Genomic DNA, 24,324 nt, shown 5'->3' with positions numbered 1-24,324 from the left:
CCAACGCTGCGGTGGGCATGATGTAACAGCGATACCGCGGTAATACCGATACCGCGGCAGCTCTAACCTCATCTGTAGTTACCATTTCCAGTTTGAAATCGTCTTTGTGGACGCCTAGGTTCTTGTAGTATGCTACTATGTGTTCTACCCCATACTGCACTGAGTGGGAGGGTAGTTTGTTTACCAGTGTTGTGGCTATGTTTGTGAAGAAAGTGTTTAAGTAATTGGCTACATCCAGTTTGTCTGTGAGCGTGTTGTCCGTCTTTATGTTTATGTTTGAGAACCTGGTTTTAAGTTTTTTACTGCAGCCTAGTTGATTATTGAGTAATTTCCAAAGTTCACGTGGTTTATTTTTGTTTTCCTCAGTTTTGTCATTGATGAAATTTTTTTTTGCAGTTTTTATCATAGAGTTTACGTCATTTCTTAGTCTGTTTCTTTCTAGTTTGAGTTCAGTCACGTGGGCTTGGAGTTCACTGCTCGTGCTTTTGGTAAGCTTTGACTGACTTTTACGAAACTCAGAGCATTTTTTGTCTCTGGCTTTCATAGCGGTCAGTATTTCAGTGTGCATTCACGGCTATTTTTTACCCTGGTGGTTCTTAGGGGGGCCATGTTGTTTAGTATTGTTGAGAATTTGGTTTTGAAGCCAGGCTCCTCGTTCACGTCCATTCATTCTGAGGACCATGTCTAAAGATCATAATTCAAATTATACAGCAATACTATTCTGTTCAATAAAATGTTCTGTGTCAAAGATACTTGTTTTTTTTTAGTTAAAATGTCGCCATTTTCAAATGATCAATAAAGGAACTATTTCTTACTTAGGGTGTAGTTTGAACAACTGTCAACTTTTCACAGTATGTTTCAAATCTTTCTGCCAGCAAGACAGCAGGTGACCAGGGATAGACTAAATGCACCCATGGGGCCTGCAAACAAATATTAAATGTTGTCTGTGTAAACCTATCCCTATCTTTATGGGAAAACTTTAAATAAATGTAAAGATATACTGGGTTTGCAGGCCCCACGGGTTAGTCTCCCCAGGTGACCATGGGTAACCACTCTACAAACATCCCATGAAAGGCAAAGATACACACTCAACTAACCGCCTCGGCCAGTCCTTCATACCAGCGGCCATCAGGCTCCACAACAGTGGGCAGGGACTGCTGCCAGACATCCAACTACTAGGAACATAGTAGCTGACTCCCACCTAAAAGGACAATAGACTTACCTTATGCATACCGCACCTTATGTGAATACTGTATACTTCATCAGAGCATATATTTAGCATTTAGCATTTTTAGATTATATATTCGATTAGATTTAGACTATTGGATTATATATTGCATATATTTATTGTAGGGCAAATATAACTGAGAGGGCATACACACCCTCATCTCGCACCTTGTTGCCCATATGCGCATGTCCAGAGTTAATTATATTTAACTTTTTATTCTATTTTTACTTCTCCACTGTACTATAATTCTGTGACCTGTACCTGTACTGTATGTCTTCTACTACCTGTACCTCCCCTCCCCCATGCTGCTATGATGCCTGAATTTCCCCAAGGGGATCAATACAGGAATATCTTATTTTATCTTATCCTACAAAAGGAGGAGCCTGACACCTTGGGAGGAATGGTGGCGTTGACAGCAGACAACAGGGACAACATTAGTCACTAGCTTACTCATAAATGCCCTTATATGGAGATAAGACTGAAGTTCTACTGATGTGAAATATTCCTTTAAGTCACCACAACCGCCATGACTGTTGGAGAGTAGTTAATTGTATGTGATTCCAAACAACAGGTGATTGACAACGGTGACCTATGTGAGCTGTGGAATTGTGCCATGTTGTCTGGTAAAACAGGTTACAAGAACACTATGAATAGTTAAATTCCTAGTTGAATGTCTTTGTGAGAGTGATTAAGACATTGTTTCACTTTTTTAATTAGTCGCTAGGTAAAATTAAAGTGTATAGATGCCCCCCCCCCCCCCCAACAATGGTGACAGACTTCTAAAACCTCACTTTATCTGTAGTTTCCTTGACCATATACATAAATTAACTGAATTTATATACGTTTTTATCCAAAGCGCTTTACAACCTATGCCTCACATTCACCCATTCACTCACACACCATGTGGAAGCAGCTAGAGTCTTGCTCAAGAACACTTTGACACCATGCCGGGAGGAGCCGGAATCGAACCAGGAACCTTCTGATTACCAGACGACTGCTCTACTGCATACATGTTGCTTGTGTGCATATTGCACAGATTCTTGGAAGAGTTGGACCAGAGAGAAAACTAGCCTTTTTATTCCTTTCATAACTCAAAATACTGATACTATTGTTAACCAATATCTACAAATGTAAACTAAACTTGTACAGCATCAAAAGATATATTTAAACACTCAGGTTTAGCCGGGTCATACAGTCTATTGTATCAATTTGAAAATCAAAACCATCTCTCAGTGGCGGGGCGACATTTGTTTACATTTGGATCACGGATTGCACCTTAACATTGGCCACCAGCCAAATAATGGTGAATACTGACTGTGACTGATACGTCTGTCTCTACTACTTTGGCACCTTGGAAAGTAACCAACCAGTATTTAATGAATCCTTCCTATTCTTAAAACTACTCAGATTGCTGAGAAATCAAATCAAAGTGGCAAAATCCTGAACCCACTAGAACCACTGTGGCAGGTTGACAAAAAAAAGGTTGAGTAATGAAATGACCACAAGTTAATTTAAATTCATCAGTGTTTTATTTTCTTGAGACATCCAGAAAATTACAGAGACTGTTTTCCATAAGGACGAGTATCAAGTGAAGCAAAATATAAATGTCCACTGGCCACCAAAGTCTGATGAAATCATAGAGGAAACAGCTACGCCAGTGATCCTAGTCTTCAGCTGCAGCTCATCAGAAGTGCTCTATATCATCGACACACTCAGCCACTGTGGATGAGAAGAGTAGGATACAGGTCACCATGTGGTCTCACTGTCATCAACATCCTTTTCTCTTGGTGTCAACTACTGCAACAATCTGTTCTATTAATCAGTTCAAAATGTAAAACTGTAAGAATATTCTAATAATCAATCAATCAAATGTATTGTTTATTGTTTAATATAATGAAGCACATCTAAAAACAATTGTTGACCAGAGTGCTGTATTGCCTATATTTATGTCTTTCAACTATTACCCTGCCCATACCTGTACCCCCCCTCGCCCATGCTGCTATGACTCCCGAATTTCCCCAAGGGGAAAGGATCCATACTCCATAGGATCAATAAAGGAATATTATCTTGTCTTATCTTATGTGATTACGTGCTAAACAACAATAAACAACAACAACACAAATCAACATAATGGAAGATCCATTCTCAATTATTTCAGGTTGGATACGACAATCAATTACGGTGATGTAAAATGTTTTTCAATATTTGAAATGAAGAAACAAAGAGCTCCCGCACACCGTCTTCTTCTTCACTTCTACATTCAAAAAATTTATTGCAAGTTTTCTGAGATTTTATGTTTGGGCGTTACCTAATTAAATATGCACTAATTTGCATATATCGCCAGGATAGACATCACACATTGGATGATGCCAGATTTAAAAAAAAATCGTTTCATTATGTTGACACATAACACAATGAACCTTTTACAGAAGGGATTGTGGGATGTCTTTTTATCATCCCATAAATCAGGAAATATTTCTAAAACCTCACTAAATGTACTATAAATCAGGCTATGAATGATATTATCAACAAACCCGTCCTGTAATGCAGGGTATAGATAGGAAGACATTTGGAAAGTATGGTGTGTGTATAGGTGCTAGGGAAATGGGACATTTCACACCCATTCCTAAGATACAGCAAAGCAAACAAGCAAACGGTAATATGGTGTAACACATTTATAAACTTGCCAGCCGCTTCAATGAAGCAGACTGAACTAAAAGCACATGACCAAAGAGAACAACACGCTTTGTGTTTTGACCACAGAAATGGGTTGTGCTGGTTCTTGGCTGGTGTGTCCACGCTTACTGGTCATAGTGACTCGCTGGCAGGCCACTAAATTGAGAAATGCTACAAATAAGAGGTTAGGCACAGCTGTAATAATGAATTACATTACATTATGAATATGGCTATTATTACTATTATGCACTCTGCTACTAAGGAATCTACCTTGCCTATATTACTACCTACTAAGCTAAGATACTACTATGCACTCAAGACTGTAGCACTCAAGTTGAACACTGTTTAACAATCTTACTGACCCTTAGCTGCCAGAGTTGTACCCTACCTGCTGACTTGTTGTACACAACTTGTAAGTGGCTTTGGATACAAGCGTCAGCTAAATGAACAGCTAATGTACAGCTAAATGTACATGTAAATGTATGGCAAAGTGAGTAACTGTGTCTAAGTTTTACTAAACAAGATTTGCTCACTCGTTTTCAAAAAGAAAGGAGGAAAAAAACAGCATGAAATACAGAAATGGTTGTTTCCCGTACCCTATCGAAATTGTTTGGATTATGTCAAGATACTTTTCCGAGATACTTTCGACCATAATGTTCACTCGGAACAGGTGTCAGTCGTCTCCTACGTCACTTTGTAATATACTCAGGTGTGCAGAAGCTCTACTGCTTAATATTAGAATTTAAGAAAAACCTTGTCCTAAAAATTTGTGAATTGACCCATCTCAAGCCCCGCCCTCTTTCCTTGATCCTCCTATCACAATTGCCGATTGGACCTCACCCTCGTTTCAGCCACATGGTTTCTCACCTCTGTTACGTTCAGCTCCACCTCACCAGACTGATCCTTGTCCAGAGTCTTGAAGGTCTCTATTTCAGATGAAAGGACAATAATGTGTTCAGTGTCTTCCTAAGCGTATGTTCCAGCTCCACATTATGCTCTAATCAGACGGGACCTGACTGGACCAGATACATAAAGGAGCAGGCTGGGGATGAATTACTTACTCAGTTGCTCAGAGTATCCCTTTTATTTTTTATTTTTTTTATTCTTGCCTTTATACAAAATTGATGTCTCAGATTATTACGTATTAGCAATTTTTTGCCTATTCACCACTGCCACATAATTTCAGTGTATCTGAAAAGGTATCCTAAACACCAGTGTTGTCATGGTATTTCTGGAAGGGGGAGGGGGGGGGGGGTGCACCTACTTATAATCAATAGGCAGTGAGGGTTGTATGACAATTTGAAAGACGTAGAGGGCGCTCCACTCCCTTGCAATGCTTTGAAATAATGCGAGATTTCTTTCCGGCTTGTGAGGCTATCACAATGGGAAAACCTTTCACAAAAGAATAATACAGTACATATAAATATTAAATACACATAGGTCAGCATGGAATCGTATGGGTTTATGTGGTGTAACACAAGAAGCCTTTGGGAGTCAGCAAAAACATACGTGCCAAACACTTCCGTAATGGTAAAATTACTATGACTAAGTGACCATGCAGTTTGTGACTATAAAGACCAGTTTGTGGCTCACAAAAAGCTGCTGGGTTTGGACGGATATCTTTCAAGTCAGAACGAGCTCTGGTTTCTCAGGCCCAAGCCTCCAGCTGTGACAGCATCCCAGCATGCAGACCTGCAGCCAAGCTATGCTCTGGTGTGACCGTTTGGACACGAGAGGACAACTCACTGAAGAGAGACTCCAGGCTACGCTCTGGTGTGACCGTTTGGACACGAGAGGACAACTCACTGAAGAGAGACTCCAGGCGGACCAGGCATCCCACAAAGTTGTCGAAGTCGATGGCGAGGGTTGGTTCGCTGTAGCGCGCCACGATTATCTGGTGCAGGGAGTTGTTCAGAGAGAACCCTGCGAAGTACAGACACGGGACAAACTGAGAACTCTACAAAGTACAGACACGGGACAAACTGAGAACTCTACAAAGTACAGACACGGGACAAACTGAGAACTCTACAAAGTACAGACACGGGACAAACTGAGAACTCTACAAAGTACAGACACGGGACAAACTGAGAACTCTACAAAGTACAGACACGGGACAAACTGAGAACTCTACAAAGTACAGACACGGGACAAACTGAGAACTCTACAAAGTACAGACACAGGACAAACTGAGAACTCTACAAAGTACAGACACGGGACAAACTGAGAACTCTACAAAGTACAGATACAAACAGAGATGCTTTAATGTACAGGAAGCATTTCATTATCATTAATGCTAATCGTTAATGTTTTGTGAGATTGCTTGGTAGACAGGTGTTTATTGATATGCTTATTTTAATGTTTTTTCTTTAGGGACCAAACACATACTGGCCGTAAGCTCCACTATAACAGCACTATTGATTTATCTCAAGCCCCACCCTCTTTGCTTGATCCTTCAATCACAACTGTTGCTTTGATGCAACAGTTGTGATTGGAGGATCAAGAAAACAGGGCGGAGCTTGAAATAAATCAATAGTGCTGTTATAGTGGAGCTTACGGCCAGTATGTTAATTATGCCATATGAAAAAATAAAGCAAGACAAGCTTGAAGATTTATCCCAACAGCTACATTCCAAACTCTTATCTTTTGCTCTTAAAATTTATGGAAGATTCATTTGGTTGAAAATTCTTTATTTCAAACTTAGATATAAACTATAAAAGAAAAATGTAAACAAATTTCAGCGTGAAGCTAGTTTTGTGAGTGTCGATAATGTCAATAATGTTTTTCATTGTTAGCATTCAAAATGTATTTGATCTGTTTTTGTTTTTATTTACCTTTGTACATATTATTCTATTTATTGCTGTGAGGTGCTGTTGACAACAATGCAATCCCATCCCAGGGCCTAATACAATAGGTCTCTTATCTAATTCAGAATCAGTGTTATGTATTTGCCCACAACTGCCACTGAGAAACCCTGTATCATACGATCTCTGGGAGGCAGTGTAATCTGTGGCTCTGGTAGCCAATAACCTTCCTACGCAGGGATAATTATGCAATGACTAGGGATGTCCGATATTATCGACTGACCGATATTATCGGCCGATATCGGCAGTAAAATGTGATATCGGAAAATATCGGTATCGGTTTAAAAAAAGAAAAAAACAATAACAATATTTGTTATATATATATCCAGTGAAATTATTAGTTACCTGAAATTATTCCGTTTTTTGGGGTGGGAAACCCTGCATATATCGGTATCGGTTGATATCGGTTGATATCGGTATCGGAAATTAAGAGTTGGACAATATCGGAATATCGGTATCGGTGAAAAAGCCAATATCGAGCATCCCTAGCAATGACCACACAATTCACTTCTCACCAGCTTCCTCCACAGCCACACGCATCTCAGAGGAGCTCATGCAGCCGGAGTTATCAGCATCATGCTCTCTGTACAGCTCCTGGTGGACACACACAAACAGAAGAGCAGCCATGGTCTGATAAAGAAATGGTCAAAATGGACTGCATTTATATAGCGCTTTTATACAAAGTGCTTTACAACTTATGCCCATTCACTCACACATGGCGGAGGTGACCATGCAAGGTGTCAACCTTGCTCAAGGACACTTCAACATGCTGCCCGGGAGGAGCCAGAATCGAACCGGGAACCTTCCGATTTTACCAGACAACCGTTCTACCTCCTGAGCCGCTGCCGCACCCCTCTCTGGTATTTCCAGTGTCATTCAATACCAAATTTCGTTACCACAGCATTTTTCAATACTCGATAGTATTGAAGCAATTCAATCGATACCATAAAAGTACAACATTTTGATACCCAGCCTATTCTTTACTGTGCATTTGACCCGCCCCAGGGTTCCACTGCGAGGTAGAGGAGGATGGTAACTTTTCCCCCTCAGTGCTCCCACCTTCATCACCTCAGTGCTCCCACCTTCATCACCTCAGTGCTCCCACCTTCATCACCTCAGTGCTCCCACCTTCATCACCTCAGTGCTCCCACCTTCATCACCACGCTCCCACCTTCATCACCTCGGTGCTCCCACCTTCATCACCTCAGTGCTCCCACCTTTATCACCTCGGTGCTCCCACCTTCATCACCTCGGTGCTCCCACCTTCATCACCTCGGTGCTCCCACCTTCATCACCTCGGTGCTCCCACCTTCATCACCTCGGTGCTCCCACCTTCATCACCTCGGTGCTCCCACCTTCATCACCTCGGTGCTCCCACCTTCATCACCTCAGTGCTCCCACCTTCATCACCTCAGTGCTCCCACCTTCATCACCTATGCCAGGCATAGCAAACCAGGACCCCAAGTAGGGATCCCCTGATATGAAAATGGGGTCATTAAAAAAAAGAATCAAACCAAAATGACAAAGTACTATTTGGTCACTATTTTTTTTATATATTATTTTGTTGGCATTTTTATTGCTTTATTGGATAGACAGAGAATATATGGGGAGGAGACATTCGGCAAATGCCGCCGGGTCCGGGAGTCGAACCCAGGACGGCCGCGTTGCACTGAAGTGCGTTACGTGGTGCGCCCCCCTGGCGCCCCCTATTTGGTCACTATTGACAAGAACAACTATAACAGCTCTTTGCACAGAAGCCACAGTGTTGTTTTTGCAAACAGATGTTGTTTTTGCATCATATTAAAACAATAAGTATCAGTAGCGAATGTGAAAGATGCCACATTTACATGCAGTCTAAATGTTCGGGGGCACGTTAAAGGTGCTATAGATAAAACTTTTATGTAGAGTAATGATTTAGAAAAAATAAAACATCCACAGAGCTTTTAGAAAGTATCGCTTTCCCCCCCAAAAAACGATTGATTAATTAATTTATCATGAAATTTTGGCGGGGTCAAAATGAATGTTGTAGTTTATATAATTTGCATGCATGTGTCCCCTCCCTACTTCCTATTTCCCCACGTGAAATGCACCTGATAAATGACATGCTGGTGCTCTAGTGCGACCTCTAGTGGCTGAATGTTATCTCTAAAGCACCTTCAATCTTCCAACATCAACATGGGAAAAGGTCGGATCTGTATCTATCTATCTGCACTCCCCTGGGATCTCACAGGGCTCTTTGATCACCACATTGATTGGCTTAGGCTGATTGCATCATGTTCTGGCAACACAGACTAGACTCGGGAAATGGGAGACTGAGAACCAGAAATGGATCAAAATATATTTCATGTATTTGACAAATAATTCTTGAAGCCTTTGTTTTCACCTGCTTGGAGGTGAAATTATAATAATTCAGTTTCAGGTGAACTGTCAATCACAGAAAAGATTGGTATACTTAATTGACTTTCTTATTGTATGTGGCAAACCCAATCCATCTGGTGCTCCAAACTGGTTTAAATAAACACCAAGAATGAATCACAAATACTTTTAGATACAAGTAAGATTTACTGTAAACATCCTGCTGGCCTTGTCCAGAATGAGGGATTACTGTTTACTGTGTCAGTAACTGATCTATTTGACTCCTTTGTAGTACACTTGCTTTCTACCATTTACCCCAGAAATCTATATTAAATTAGTCTTGGTGCATCAGCTGCTTGGTTTCCCCATCAACAGATCTTTCACTCCTACAAATAACCTAAACATCATTGGGAAGAATGTAAGCCATTATATGTTGTTAATATATCAATACAAACAAAAGTTAAACCTAAATAGTTACACACCAGGAATTTTTCAATCTTAGTCCACAGGATCTTAAACTCCACCAGGCCCAGTTTGCCACTTCCATCTTTCTATGAGGAGAACGTGAAGGAGGCAAAAATCACATGCTGTGTATCGTAGAGTAGGAGGAGCCTGTTAACACCTACAAGCCATAAAACATATGGAGTATAGGGACATCACATCACATGATATCACATCAAATCACATGATATAAAATCCCATGATATCACATCACAGCACATATTACATCACATGAAGAAGATGACTGTAACAAAGAGGAGGACTGTAACAAAGAGGAGGACTGTGACAAAGAGGAGAGGACTGTGACAAAGAGGAGAGGACTGTGACAAAGAGGAGAGGACTGTGACAAAGAGGAGAGGACTGTGACAAAGAGGAGAGGACTGTGACAAAGAGGAGAGGACTGTGACAAAGAGGAGAGGACTGTGACAAAGAGGAGGACTGTGACAAAGAGAAGAGGACTGTGACAAGAAGGAAAGTGTGAAGGATACGTCCAACAGGTTGACCATGTTGCGGCACGTTGCCAGACTGAACCCACTCGTTTTGATGTCATTCCCTGAAAACAAACAGCACAGACACATAAATCAATAGAAATCAACTGAATTGAATTCGACACTAACATAATGATGATTTGTTAAGAAAAAGACATCTCCCTTACGCTTGGTCACCACCCGGTTCAGAATTCTCTGTAGTTCAAATGCGGAAATCTCACAATCCTATGAAGAGAATGATTCAAACAAATTCTAAATTATCTGACAACTATCAAGTCATAGTTTCACAAGACCAGTCTCCCCTTCATTGTCTGTGGTTCACAGTGCTTCAAATTTTTCTTTTATTTTGATTTATAATGACACACTTTGTTTTGTAAGAACGTTTTGTAATAACTAATTGCAGGCTCAGTATGTAAACAAATCCCCTCCCCCGAACCTGCAGGCTGTATTCATACTCACGTGTCCAGCTAGCTGCCCAAACAGCTTCTTAAACCTGTCACCAATATCGTCCTTGTCCACCTTAATCTACAAATGACAAAGAGATCAATAATTTGATCCTATTCACAAGGCAGCCATTTTGTTCTTATGTCATGCTCAGGATTCCTTTCCACCCTAACCTGGGCATGACATATGACATAACTGAGCCACCAACATATGGTCAATGTCATTTTTCCCACTGTAACAGTACTGGTAATCGATAAAAAAATAAAGATTTTTTTTTAATATATTTCACCTCTTCTACATGGCAATCAACGGGGTCGTCCAGCTCTCTGAAAAATAGGGAGGAATGTGTCATAGAAGTAATTTCAAGAATATGAAGATAACATTTTCCATCATTATAATGCCGTTGTAGGATGAAAACCTTATAGACCTTTGTCTGACTTGACAACATAAACATTCTAAATGTGCCCCACTATATCCTGTTGTGTTGTTTGCTACTACAAGCTAGCTGGGCCCAAGCTGTTCCCTAGCAACGCAATTCCATTGAAAGATTTCTATATCTAACCATTTTTATAAAATAAAGCCTATCTGGAATCAATAAAGAGTATTTATTTTCCAATATTAGTATGAAGTATATACTTTTTAATTAAAGTAATGGATGGGATTGATTGGTACTCAGTATCGGACGATTCCAGTGAAAAAAATATATCGTAGCATCCCTAATTGACCTATCTCAAGCCCGCCCTCTTTTCTTGATCCTACAATCTCAATGGTTGCCGAGGGAAGCAATTGCTGTAGGTAAATTAGGACCATGTAAAATGTTCAAAGAGAAACAGAAGAAACAGGAGTCGTCATCATAACGTTTCAAACCAAAAGACATTAAAATGTCACGAAACTATGGAGAAAGATGGAACGTACTGGAACTCGGCCTGTTTCTCGGAGAACACCCGCACCACGAAGTCCCCGGTCTTGTTGGGCTCGAAGGTGGAGGGGACGATGAGGTACTCTCCGGGGGGTAGACAGAAGCGGTTGCTCACTTCTCTCAGGTTGACGAAGGTCTCGGAGCGAGCCGCGGACGAGTGGCGCACGAAGAAGTTGCGCTTCAGGTGGATTTGCCTGCTGCCGACAAACTTGGGGGAGGGGGGGGGGGGAGAGAAGAGGAGAGGAGAGGGAAGAGGAGAAGAGAAGAGGAGAAGAGAAGAGAATAAGGGAGGGAGAAAAGAAGGGAGAGAAGAGGAGAGAGGGAAGAGGAGAAGAGAGAAAAGAGAAAATAAGGGAGAGGGAAGAGGAGGAGAAGAGAGGAGGAGAGGGAAGAGGATAAGGGAGGGAGAGAAGAGAAAAGAAGGGAGAAGAGGAGAGAGGGAAGAGGAGAGGAGAAGAGAGAGAAGAGAAAAGAAGGGAGAGGAGAGGGAAGAGGAGAAGAGAGGAGGAGAGGGAAGAGGATAAGGGAGGGAGAGAAGAGAAAATAAGGGATAGAAGAGGAGAGGAGAGGGAAGAGGAGAAGAGAGAGAAGAGAAAAGAAGGGAGAGGGAAGAGGAGCAGAGAGGAGAGGAGAGGGAATAGGATAAGGGAGGGAGAGAAGAGAAAATAAGGGATAGAAGAGGAGAGGGAAGAGGAGAAGAGAGAGAAGAGAAAAGAAGGGAGATGAGAGGGAAGAGGAGGAGAAGAGAGGAGGAGAGGGAAGAGGATAAGGGAGGGAGAAAAGAGAAAAGAAGGGAGAGGAGAGAGGGAAGAGGAGAGGAGAAGAGAGAGAAGAGAAAAGAAGGGAGAGGAGAGGGAAGAGGAGAGGGAAGAGGATAAGGGAGGGAGAGAAGAGAAAAGAATGGAGAGGAGAGGGAAGAGGAGAAGAGAGGAGGAGAGGGAAGAGGATAAGGGAGGAGGAGAGGGAAGAGGATAAGGGAGGGAGAGAAGAGAAATAAGGGAGAGGAGAGGGAAGAGGAAAGAGAGAGAAGAGAAAAGAAGGGAGAGGTGAGGCGAAGGAAGAAAAGAGGAGATGAGATGTAATGAGATTATTATCCCTGGACTCTGGGGGGTGGGCTAGTTGTTGTCAAGGGAAGAAGATGTACACAGCAAACTAAATAATGCAGTACATTAAAGGTAGAATCTGTAATGTCATCAAACAGCGACCTCTAGGCAAATGATGACAACATGCACTTTGTTTACAGTTTTTGTTTTTGTCTGATGTGTGGATTTGGGTTTCAGTGGGTGGAAGGGTTGCTATACTACTGGCCACACGACGCCAGACGCGCGTAGACTCTGGAGAAATTCACAGTACTAGAGTTACTAAACTCTAACCCACATGTCAGACCCAAAACAAAAAGGTAAACAAAACATAATACCAAGCGGGGCTCTTTTGCCTAGAGGTCGCTGTTTGACGGCATTACAGAATCTACCTTTAAAATAGGAGTTACAAATCTGGTAGACTAGAAACAGAAGATTGATCACAGGATTCCTATTTCCATACTGACATACTGTATCTACACGAGTCAGCGGATATCAACAGATATATATATATATATATATATATATACATATAGTTATATACACACTGTGCAGGTTTTAATCATATTATTGTACAGAGATATAAATGTATACAGAAATATGTAAAGTACATGCTTTATTTTCTTCAATGTTTGATAAAAGAGGAAAGACATTCTTAAATAAACTCTACAAAGAAATGATTGAAAATGAATATTCTATCACTATAGTAATAACTAATAAGTGTTGACACAATTTATAAAGAAAAATAAAAAGGACTGCCTTGAGAGAGTTAGTGACCCCAACCCTGACACAGCATGCCCCCCCCGTAAATACTAGTGTACTAATTATTGACCTGATAGTTGCAGACAGTTTTGAAGAATGTCAATTTATGAGCCAGTTCCAGTCATCTGGTTTGACTGCATACTTTCTGAAAAATACTCTCGTAAAAAGTCTACTATGTTATCCTCACAAGTCTCTGACTCGTTGAAGACTGAACATGTACAGTAAGAGCCTTCTACAGTAGTCATCTGTTTTGAATTCTCCAGAAGGATTCTCCATTGACTGGGCAGGGTAATAGTAGAAAGACATAAATATAGGCAATACAATTTGATCTGAATATAAGAATATGAGAAATGTTTTTAAATAAACGGTGTAAACAATATAATTACCTCTGAATATGAGAAAGTAAACAGTGTAATCAATGGTGCAGTATACACAAGGTACCCTAACTGGCATGATATACGCCATACGTAGTTGTAGTCTGTGCAGGTTAGGTGGTAAGAGTCGGACACACTTAGTGATCGGACATTCCTAGTAGTTCTGCATGTACATACCTCATCAGGCACCTAGAGGAAGCAAAACAAGGGTAAGAATTAGTGCAAATATGACTTAATAAAATACAGTTACTTAATTTGACAATGAGAGTAATACAATCTTATTATCTTGTTAGTAGAGATCAAGGATTTGAGACCACTGGATATTGCTTCTGTCAGACTTGTATCTTTAAAAAGTAAACCTATAAATTAAACTATGAGAAAAAACACCTCATTTAAAGTTTGACATCTGCTAAATTTCTGTTTAAATTAAAGAATGTGTTTTGAATGTATTCCATGGGTTGTAGAGTCATCATGACATTTACTCACAACACATCGATTCAAATCAGTACATAAAAAAAGAAAATAAATTGGAGCTACAAGCGCTTTTTAGACAGAGGAATATACAGTTCTGTACACAGGCCGTCCTACAAACTCTTAAGTCAGTGTCCTTACCTCGTAGATGGCAAAGCCGATGGTCTCCATGTCCTGTCCCATCTTCCTCATACGGCGCCTGTTCTTCTGGATGAGGCCAACGAGGAAGGTGCAACCCTCCTCACCGTCATCAGGGTCATCGTCCTGCTCATCCAGCTTGATGACAAACTGAGGGTTCATCCAGAAGGAGTCTGAGGAGGGGAGCAAGAGCCAGCGTCAGGGTGCCAGAGCAACGCCAGCCAATAGGGGTGGGAGGAAATAATCGATTCATGCAATAATCGCAATTCCAGCTTGGATTTTGGTTTTGGTTATTGTTCCTCTTAAAGCAAGTAAATTCCATCTACTCAGTTTTGAACTATGATGTGCAACTACAACACAATTTCTGTCTCAATCTCATTCAATACGTTGTAATTTTAATTATGATTGTTTACACAAGTTCACTGCATACTTGCATAGTACTGTACATTTTAAAGGCACACGCCAACATTATTGGAAATGTGCTTATCGTCTTCTCCAGAGTCAAGTCGACAAGATGGATATCAATTTCCTCACTGTGTGTTCAGTAGAAAGCTATCCAGCTGCAAGGTATCCTAGCTTAGCGCTAGCCTAGCTTAAACTAAATCTTCTGGGAGAGGTGTTTTGGCCAATAGCTAGGCTAGCTGGTCCATATCCGCTTCCATTCATTTGTGCTTAGCTGGGCTTTCTACTTCACACTCAAAGAGGACATTGGTATCTATCTCCTTGTCTGACTCTGGAGAAGACGGTAAGCACATTTCCCACAACGTTGGCGTATTCCTTTAAAATGTACAGTACTATGCTGTGAACTTGTGTAAACATAATTCAAATTGTATAAAGAATCACTTGAGAAACCAATCAAAGCCCTAATAATCAGATTGTGAGCTCCCACATGACCCTCATCCCTACCAGTCTAACACTCTCATCCTACTCCATGTCCTTAAAACAAGATGATACAGTGGTCATGGGAGAGGTGAGGACTCAAGTCACAAATGTTATAGCTTCAGACTCGACAAAATCATAAAAGGCACCAATGCCTCGTGACTTCACTCAGACATGAGCCGTAACTTGAAAGAATTGATACTCTCCCCATCCCAAAATGTAAAAGAAAAGGATGCCACAAAAAGTGTAAAGCAAATCAACTTAATTTCTATGATTATAGTTCCACTTTGGACCAATCCATCAGCCGCCAATCAAGTTGCACTGACAGAGAAGTTGTGCAGAATCATCAAAATGGTATATACTACAGTACTAACTATTACTTTCAAATGTTTTAATAGCATTACGTTTGTAAAGAATGCATTAGGACTTGTTTAGGACTCGAAACCCAACGTTTCAGACTTGTGACTTCCTTGAGACTTGCCTGTCTTGACTTGGGACTTAACTTGGGAATTGCAAGTCACGACTCGGGACTTGAGCGTAAAGCCTTGGGACTTACTTAGGACTTGCAAAACAATGACTTGGTCCCACCTCTGGATCATGGCAGTGAAGCTACATACTAGCTTAAACACCAGCACAAGCGGTCGAGGCTGGGTACGTCATGCACGGAGAGGAGAGCAGGTAGTGACAGAGAGAGAAGACGGCGGCATCAGTCAGTACTTGGAAAGTTCCGGCAGCCTCCGGCCGTCGAGCCCTTCCTCCACCTGTCCTCAAACGTCGACAGCGCCCATTTCTTGTACCCCTCCTCCGTGAGTACGTCGGGGGTGAGGTTGCAGATCTCCAGTCGGGAGTAGTGACGCAGGAACTCGGAGAACGCCATCCTGTAGAGAGATATACAGGAGGGTACACCCATTTAAGGTGTAGTAGGGCATATGGGTGATCCCTAGTGATTGGAAGTTGGCCATATGGTGATAAAGGAGTATTCTGTCTGAGCTTACCAGAACTCTCCATCTTTAGAGATATTGGTCAGCCGAGCCCGGTCTTCATCATTCACATAGCGCCACTCATAGGAACTGGTAAACACAAGTAAAAAACATTCACAATCTGAACTGAAAGAGTTCACTAATAACAGGGTGATTCTACACAACTTCTATCGCTGTGTGATTGAGAGCGTTCTTACTTCCTCCTCTACTATATGGTTTGGTAACATTACAGACCAGGAGAAGAAATCTCTGAACAGAATTGTGCGTCTCGCACGCAAGGCAATCAGGGTTAGTCTGTCAGCTCTAGAAGAGATCTATGGTGCCAGGCTGCTTTCCCATGCCTCTGGCATTATCAATGACCCCTCTGGTCACCCAGCCGCAGGCCTCTTTGTCCCCCTCCCCTCTGGCAGACGCTACCGCTCTATCACATGCTCTACCTCTCGGTTTACTAAGAGTTTCTTCCCCAGTGCTGTGCGCAGCCTGAATAACTCCAAAGGCTAGATTTGTATATTATCCTATATATTTTTTGGTGTGTTATTTAGTCAGGTTGTGGAAGTGCTGTTTCTGTGTGTCTGTGCATCACGCACTTTGATTACATGCACTTTTACTGTATATTGTGCCTCTATGCATTATGCACTTTACCACTTTAGGGGATGTTGATATCAACCTTAGCATTTGTCCTTTTATACTGTCTGTGTTTTTTATTTCTGTACTGTTTCTACTCTGCTCCTGTATTGGATTAGTTGTAGACACACAGTGTTGCTCTGTACCTGTATTCCAATGTGGATTCGTCCATACATGGTGAATCCACTTTGAGGGGAGTTCATACTCTGGAGGATATTTATGATAAGAACGGCCTTCGTGCGTTTCAGGACTTAAAAGAATTTTATGATCTTCCCGGCGAGTCCTTCTTTCTTTACCTTCAACTAAGGTCAGCGCTGAGGGCGCATGGCGTGCCGTGGGCTCAAGCTTTGCAACCACACCCCTTCCTCAGGCTCATAGTGGACAGGACGACCTCCAGAGGGTTTGTCTCAGACTTTTATACGCTCTTAATTCAATCCACGTATAAAAATGTATCATTGGATACAATCTGGCGTGGGGATATCCCGGAGTTGGACCCCGAGTTTGACTGGGATGATGTTTGGGCAAATGTGGCATTGTCTTCCCGCAACCCCAATCACCAGCAAATTAATTTTAATTATATTCATAGGACCTATCTTACACCTAGGAAGCTATTTGCTATGGGACTGGTAACCGACTCTCGGTGCACTTTGTGCTCTCAAAGGGCCACTGGCACTAATATGCATATGTACACAGTAAATTTCGCTGAGTACATTTTACTCAAACTGAGTACATTTTACTCAAACTGAGTAAAATTGTACTCACTTGGGCTCAAATGGAATCAGTTTGAGTAAAATTTACTCTGCGAAATGTACTGTGTATTGGGATTGCCCACCAGTGGCCCGCTTCTGGAGGTCAATAACGGACAAACTTTCAGATCTGTGTGGCTTAACTATCCCATTCACAGCTGTTACGCTACTCCTGAACGATATAACAACACTACCCGCGTCCGTACAACTAAAAAGGGTTGTCCTAGCGGGCGTCACAGCAGCGAAGACGCTAATAGCATTGAGATGGAAGGAGCCTGAGAAGCTCACAGTGATTAACTGGTCCCTAACGCTGTTGGATGTGATTTATCTTGAGATATCCGCGTGTGGGTAATTGGGGTGGGGCAGGCTGGGATTGACCTGTGGTTCGCAGCAGCTGAGAAGGTCAGGACCGCCGTGTGCGGCTGAGCGGGGTTGGGGTGCTTGTTCGGGGGAGTCCGGCGGTCTCGTGGGAGGGGGAGGAGGAAATGTCTTGTCTGTCTTGTCTTTTGTGTTGTCCTATTGACTTTAACTGGGGGATTTTATTGGGGGGGAGCTATTTAGCTATTTCTTCACTATTTGGACACTTTTACACGGTTCCTGTGAGTCTATGGAACACCTCTGTAGGTTTTTGTTTTTCAAGAAGGTTAATTGTTTTGTTTTTCTAGTCGTGTACTCAAAAGCGGCGTTTTTCTACCTCAGGACCTTAGGCCGTTTTGAGGCTGGGCTCCAATCACTGTGTGACCTGGTGGCATCTGCCACATTGTTATGCAGCTGGGAAATCTCTGACATCACTGATATGCACATTTTGTGATGACTCAGCTCGGTGAGGGTGAATGTTGTGAGGTGAATTGGAAGAATGGGCCTTTTTGAGAATTAGATATATAAGTTTTAATAATATAGGGCCACACGGCCGGGAAACGGTGCTGAATACTGGGAAAGGCCATTTATTAGATAGTACCCCTTAAATTTTAAAAGGTTGTACTCTGTTTTTTTTTGTCTTTATAATTAGTTATTTCTGTATTATTATTGTTTCTGTTATTTCCCTGTGAAGTTCTGTGTATTGTTATTGTGGTTATTGTGTTGTCTTGTTTTCATGTAAATAATAATAAAAAAATGTGATAAAAAAAAACATGGTGAATCCACTTTTAGAGTTTAGCGTGCGCTAAAACTAAGGATTCAAAATCCTATAAGCAACCTAACAATAGAGGCCTTGCACAGAATGTTTGTGTAATTCTCTTTTTTCCAGTATGGCTGCCTGCAACCATTGGTAACCACTTTCAGAAGAAAATGCCTAATTTCTATGCGGTGGGAGAGTAGGTAAAACACTGGAAAAACACAAAATTACTTTTCCAGTGACTTGTTTACAAGATGTAGTAATAAGACACCAAAATGTTTTCATTGATATATTTGTCATATATCAACACATAACAACCGTTGTCTCTTCCAAGTTTCAAGTTTCTTTATTAGTAAGCGGGTAACTAGGTGGCGCAGTGGGCAAGACGCTCGCCACCAACGCAGGATATGCTGGGTTCGAGCCCAGCTCTCGCTGTTGCTACCAGCTTGTCTGGTCGTTCATACTAATACAATTGGCAGTATTAGGGGGTGGGGATCGGACGTTGTGGACAGCGACTCCTACAGGTCGGTTGGTGCGCCTGCGCAGTAGAATCAGGAAGCGACGGGGGCGGCGTGTCCCTCCCACGCAGACCCTCGCCGCTGAGAGATTGCGCTGTGCGGGTGAAAAGATGCGACGGCTGCCTCCTCGTGTACCGGAGGGGACACGTGATGTAAGGCTTCGTCCACATTGCAGCCGGCTTGTGGGAGGCATGGCCTAACAACGTTCGAGACTCGGGAGGGTAGAATTGGACAATACGAAATTGGGGAAGGGAGAAAAATAGAAAAATGGGGAGAAAAAGTAGATACAAAAAAAAGTTTCTTTATTAGTTATCTGAATTTTTTTTATAATAATAATATATATAACCCTAACTAACCTTACTGTCATGCTGCACATGTCCTAATAAACTAACCTACACTGTAGCTCACAACACTTTGATGAACATTGTTACTCAGCTGATAAGAGTTGTACCCTTCCTGATGACTTGTCGTACAGAACTTGTAAGTCGCTTTGGATAAAAGCGTCAGCTAAATGACTAAATGTAAATGTAAGTTGTCATACAAAAATACGGAATACTTTTATATGAAATGCTTTTTTCTGTTTTGCCATGTACAAAGGTTGCTATGTTACAGGCAGCCATGCTGGAAGAAATAACTACACAAACATTCTGTGCAAGGCCTCCATTGAGCATCCAAAGCTTTTAGAATAGGAAGACTGATTGAAAAGATGTCGACTACTATTGTATGCATTAGACTTGGCAAATTTACTGGTCATTCATTAGAATTCCTGAAAACACATTCAAGTCTATACATCTGTCACACAGCGACTGTCATGGTAGTGGCTGTGGTAAAGCACAGTGAGTAATGTGAGAGGACACTCAGCTAAATGGAATGTCATGTTGCCTCCTACACCCCGGGCTAAAGCATAAGCTGTGGGACCATTGTCTTCATCATTTACCAGCTTTTCAACTAGGTGTGTGTCTGTTTGTGCACAATATACTATCACACAGGGGTGTAAAGTACTTGAGTAATTGTACTTTGTTACAATACTTAAGTACTGTTTTTGGGGATTTGTACTTTACTCGAGTATTATTAGGTTCATATACTTGTACTTTTACTCAATTACATTTCAGAGATTTTTTTTTACACGTTTTACTCCTTACATTTAAAATGCAGACGTACAAAGTACAAATCTCGCAGATCCAACCATTTTAATTAGTATATTTGTTTCTCTGGCTGAACTAACGCTAACGTTATTAATCCTGCGGCCGCACTTTATTTAAAAACAGCCAATCAAATCCCCATCAATGGAAAATGAACCCGCCCATACCCATGCTGATTGGTCCTTGTGCAAGACTAGAAAGCGGGGATCTTTGATTAAACACCTCCTGCTATCAGAAGAATAGACTGTCAGAGTGACAAGCCTCAGAAGATGGCTACAAACGATAGTACGAGTGATGAAGAGGACGAAACGGAACATTTCATTCCCCCGGAATAAAAAAAACGTTTTTACTTTTACCTTTTAGTACTTAAGTACATTTAAAAGTAGAAACATTTTGACTTTTACTCAAGTGTGTTTTTAGCCAGATACTCTGACTTTTACTTGAGTACGATTTTGAGACGGTACCCATACTTTCACTTAAGTATAATTTCTGTGAGGATTCGCCTGTCCCTGGACCTTTTTCCTGTGTTTTCCCTGTCTACTCTCCTTTACTCTTCACCAGCCCCCACCCTTGCGATGATTTACTCTCCTCTACTCTTCACCAGCCCCCACCCTTGGACATCCTTGATCCTCTACCTTCACGCACCTGTTGGGAGTTTGCAATCACCTCGGGAGAGTACATAGGTTGCAGACTCCCCTCCAGTCCTTGTCGGGTCGTTCTGTGTTCTGGACTCTGTGTTCGTTCTGTATCTGTATCTGTGTACACTCTGTGTTCATGGAGTTCTGTACGTTACCATCCTGTACGTTACCATCACCTGCCGCGTCTCCGGCGTGAGACGACGTGCCAGCCATCACCACCTGTCGCCGTTTGCCTGGAGTGGGACACCGTCTTCGCTCTCTAATTCTCTACGGGAGGTTTTCCAGTGTTCCCACTCCAGACGTCAAGCCGGCTCGTCATCGCTCCCGATTCCACGGGAGGAAGGCGTCTCTTCGTGATCCTCGTTCCTGGGGGTGAGGCTCGTCGTCGCTCCCTAGTATTCCACGGGAGGACGGCGTGTGCCCGTCCCGTTCCCCTTGGACCCAGGCTCGTCGTCGCTCCCTAGTATTCCACGGGAGGACGGCGTGTTCCCCTCCCGGTCCCCTGGGACCCCCTTTGTTCTGCGCTGCCCGTCTGCAGCATCCGAAGAGGAGGAGGAGGATCTCCGTGCCAGGCCCCGCTGTCGGGCCCCTGTTCCCGTGCCAGGCCCCCGCCGTCGGGCCCCTGTCCCCGTGCCAGGCCTCCGCCGTCGGGCCCCTGTTCCCGTGCCAGGCCTCCGCCGTCGGGCCCCTGTCCCCGTGCCAGGCCTCCGCCGTCGGAACCCTGTCCTCATCCCTGTAAGCAGCTCTGGCCCTCGCCCTGTCCAAGGCCTTAACCCTGTTCTCTGTCCCTGTCTCCAGCCCGCCTCTCCGGGCCTCTGTCCCTGTCCCCCTCTCCAGTGCCCCTGTTCCTGGCCCTGACACTTAGCCCTGGTCCTTAGCCCTGGCCCTTAGCCTTAGTCCCTTAGCCTGTTCGCCTCTTAAAGGCACAGTGCCGCATTTTCCAGATTTCCTTGACTCTAGTGTTTTTGTGTTTTCCCTTAAAGGGACTGTGCCGCTTTTTGTTCTATAATAAATATTTGCCCTGTTTTGGCTTACTCTCATACCTGTCTTGTGTTGTGCGATTGGGGTCGGTTACAAACCATAACAATGTCTGGGTACTTTTTACACCCCTGCTATCACAGTTATCGTTAGGGTTCATAACAGAGATAGACTGACCCCACTAGGCTTGTCTTTTACACTGATTAGATTCGATTGTATAATGGGTATTGTCATTATACAAGTACAGTACAACGAAAAGAAGTTTGGCATCCAACCAGAGTGCAAATGTAACAGTAAAGTGCAATAGTAATATACAATGTACAGGAGATTAAACTGGGTATAAAATATATAAATGAGTACTATTGAGTAATAGTGCTAAACAGATGTATGTACATAGTTGGAGTATTAATATGTACAGTGATACAGGTATAAAGACACTATGGTAGTAAGTCATACTGGCCAGCAGCGTAACTAGTACATGTAAGATTAGGTATTGTCATAATCACGGCGAGAGCCTTCCTTACCCCTCCTCCTTTCACACCATCACGGCGAAAGCCTTCCTCACCCCTCATCCTTCCACACCCTTATATGGGCAGCATCCGACCCCAGCATTACCACGCTGCCAGAGGGACATCGATCAGCGTGGCTGTGAGGGATTCCCTCATCAACAAACCCCTACATCAGCCCACGGATCCTGCTCTCCCTCGTCGCAGTGTTAACCTAACAACCTACGTACGACGACGCATACTAGCCTTGCTACTCTGTCCTTGTTGCCTACCTTGTCCTAATATTTGTTCTCCCTGTGCCCAGGACCACCGCTCCCGAGCTAAGCCGTCTCCCGAGACACCACCCGCCTGGACACTCCTGTGCTGCACAAGGAGTGCACCTGCTCGTGTCTATTTGTACATTCCTGTACTGTCAAACCTGTCTGCTTGGTGCCTACAATTAAAACCAACCTAAAACGCTCCATTCTCTCTCCTCCTGTGTTCTGCTATTGGGCTCCGCCACTGATGCCCTAACAGAACACTGCGACCAAATGACGAGTCCAGCATCACAGAATTCCGGAGAATGGAGAGAGTTCCAGAGAGAGTTCCAGACCATCGTCAACGGACACGCCACTCTGGTAAACCAACACACACGCTCACTAGAGGAGACCACTGCCCAACTTCGCACTCTCACGCTCAGCTCTGCGGAGCGAGACAACCGATATAACCGCTTTGATGCATACATCTCTGCCCAGCCTACCCCACCTGTTGCGCCCCCGTACAGAGAGCCCCATGTCCCCGCACCAGAACGCTACAACGGGGAAGCTCTAAATGTCTTGCCTTTATTTTTCAATGTTCACTAGTATTCGGACAACAGCCGCACACCTTCCAAAGTGATGAATCTAAAATCGCTTACCTGTCGGGTCTGCTCTAGGGTCCTGCGTTAGAATGGGCAACAGCTCTCCACTTCAGTCAGTCCTCCCTCTGCAATTCGTTCTCCGCATATATCGCCGACATGCAAAGGGTCTTCGACCACCCTCCCGGGGGCTCGGATAGTTCTGCTGGCTTGTTCACTATCCGCCAGGGAAACCGCAGCGTGAGGGAATATTCAATTGAATTCCGTATCCTAGCAGCGGGCTCCGGGTGGAATGACATTCCGTTAAGAGGGGCATTCCGTCAAGGCCTCAGCGACGTTCTAAAAGACAAGTTGGCATCCAAAGAGAAACCGAACTCTCTGGACGGGCTAATTGATTTAGCCAGAGAACTGGACATGCGTCTTGCACCGTCGTGAAAGGGCTAGCGGCACTCGCCCTCCGTTGTCCAATTCATCTCGCTCCCCTCCCCCCAGGCGCGCTGCGCATTGAGCACAACCCCTCTGAGCCAATGGAACTTGACCAGTCTCACCTCCATCCCAACGAACGCCTCCACAGGCTCAAAACGGGGGCATGTATTTACTGAGGTCAGCTCGGCCACTTCCTCGATTCATGGCCGCTTCGCCCATACGGCGGGGCTCGACAGTAATGCTGGGCTCATGTTTGAGCCTAAATTATGTACCCAGCTCCGGTCCCAATATGCAATTCAGTGCCACGCTGTGTTGGAATAGTCAGTCACTTCCCCTGTCCACGCTGGTTGATTCAGGCGCTGACGAAAATCTCATCGACGCTGGCGTTGTGTCCCGCTTCCGCATTGCTACCGACACTTTGCCTATCCCCCGCGATGCCCACGGTCTAAATGGGAGGCTACTCTCACGGATAACTCGCAACACCAAGCCACTCCGCCTGCTGCTCTCAGGGAATCACAACGAGGTTATTCGTTTTCACATCACTAATTCCCCCCATAATCCCATTGTACTCGGCATGCCCTAGTTGAAGTTACACAACCCAGTGATAAACTGGCCAACTGGTTCGGTCGTGAGCTGGAGCGC

The 24,324-nt window shown here is 43.3% G+C and overlaps 1 protein-coding gene across 1 annotated transcript in view; it reads right to left on the bottom strand.

Annotated features, from left to right (window-relative positions):
- Positions 1-2,738: 2,738 nt before the first annotated feature.
- The window catches only part of LOC311234232 (calpain-2 catalytic subunit-like), a 62,100-nt gene continuing 40,514 nt past the window's right edge, over positions 2,739-24,324 (bottom strand). The window contains exons 8-21 of the mRNA XM_084321360.1: positions 16,171-16,245; positions 15,893-16,053; positions 14,300-14,469; positions 13,865-13,876; positions 11,469-11,680; positions 10,843-10,879; positions 10,569-10,634; positions 10,277-10,334; positions 10,110-10,174; positions 9,603-9,671; positions 7,281-7,359; positions 5,711-5,827; positions 4,772-4,830; positions 2,739-2,947 (exon numbers count right to left, since the gene is read on the bottom strand). Coding sequence (XP_084177486.1) covers positions 2,924-2,947; positions 4,772-4,830; positions 5,711-5,827; positions 7,281-7,359; positions 9,603-9,671; positions 10,110-10,174; positions 10,277-10,334; positions 10,569-10,634; positions 10,843-10,879; positions 11,469-11,680; positions 13,865-13,876; positions 14,300-14,469; positions 15,893-16,053; positions 16,171-16,245 — 1,204 coding nt within the window. The 3' untranslated portion in view covers positions 2,739-2,923. The remainder of the gene's footprint in view (positions 2,948-4,771; positions 4,831-5,710; positions 5,828-7,280; positions 7,360-9,602; positions 9,672-10,109; positions 10,175-10,276; positions 10,335-10,568; positions 10,635-10,842; positions 10,880-11,468; positions 11,681-13,864; positions 13,877-14,299; positions 14,470-15,892; positions 16,054-16,170; positions 16,246-24,324) is intronic.

This window comes from Notolepis coatsorum (assembly GCF_963971535.1).
Source record: "Notolepis coatsorum genome assembly, chromosome: 9".
NCBI classification, from domain to species: Eukaryota; Metazoa; Chordata; class Actinopteri; order Aulopiformes; family Paralepididae; genus Notolepis; species Notolepis coatsorum.
The sequence above is the reverse complement of the archived record's forward strand: the minus strand, read 5'-3'. Positions and strand labels throughout refer to the sequence as shown.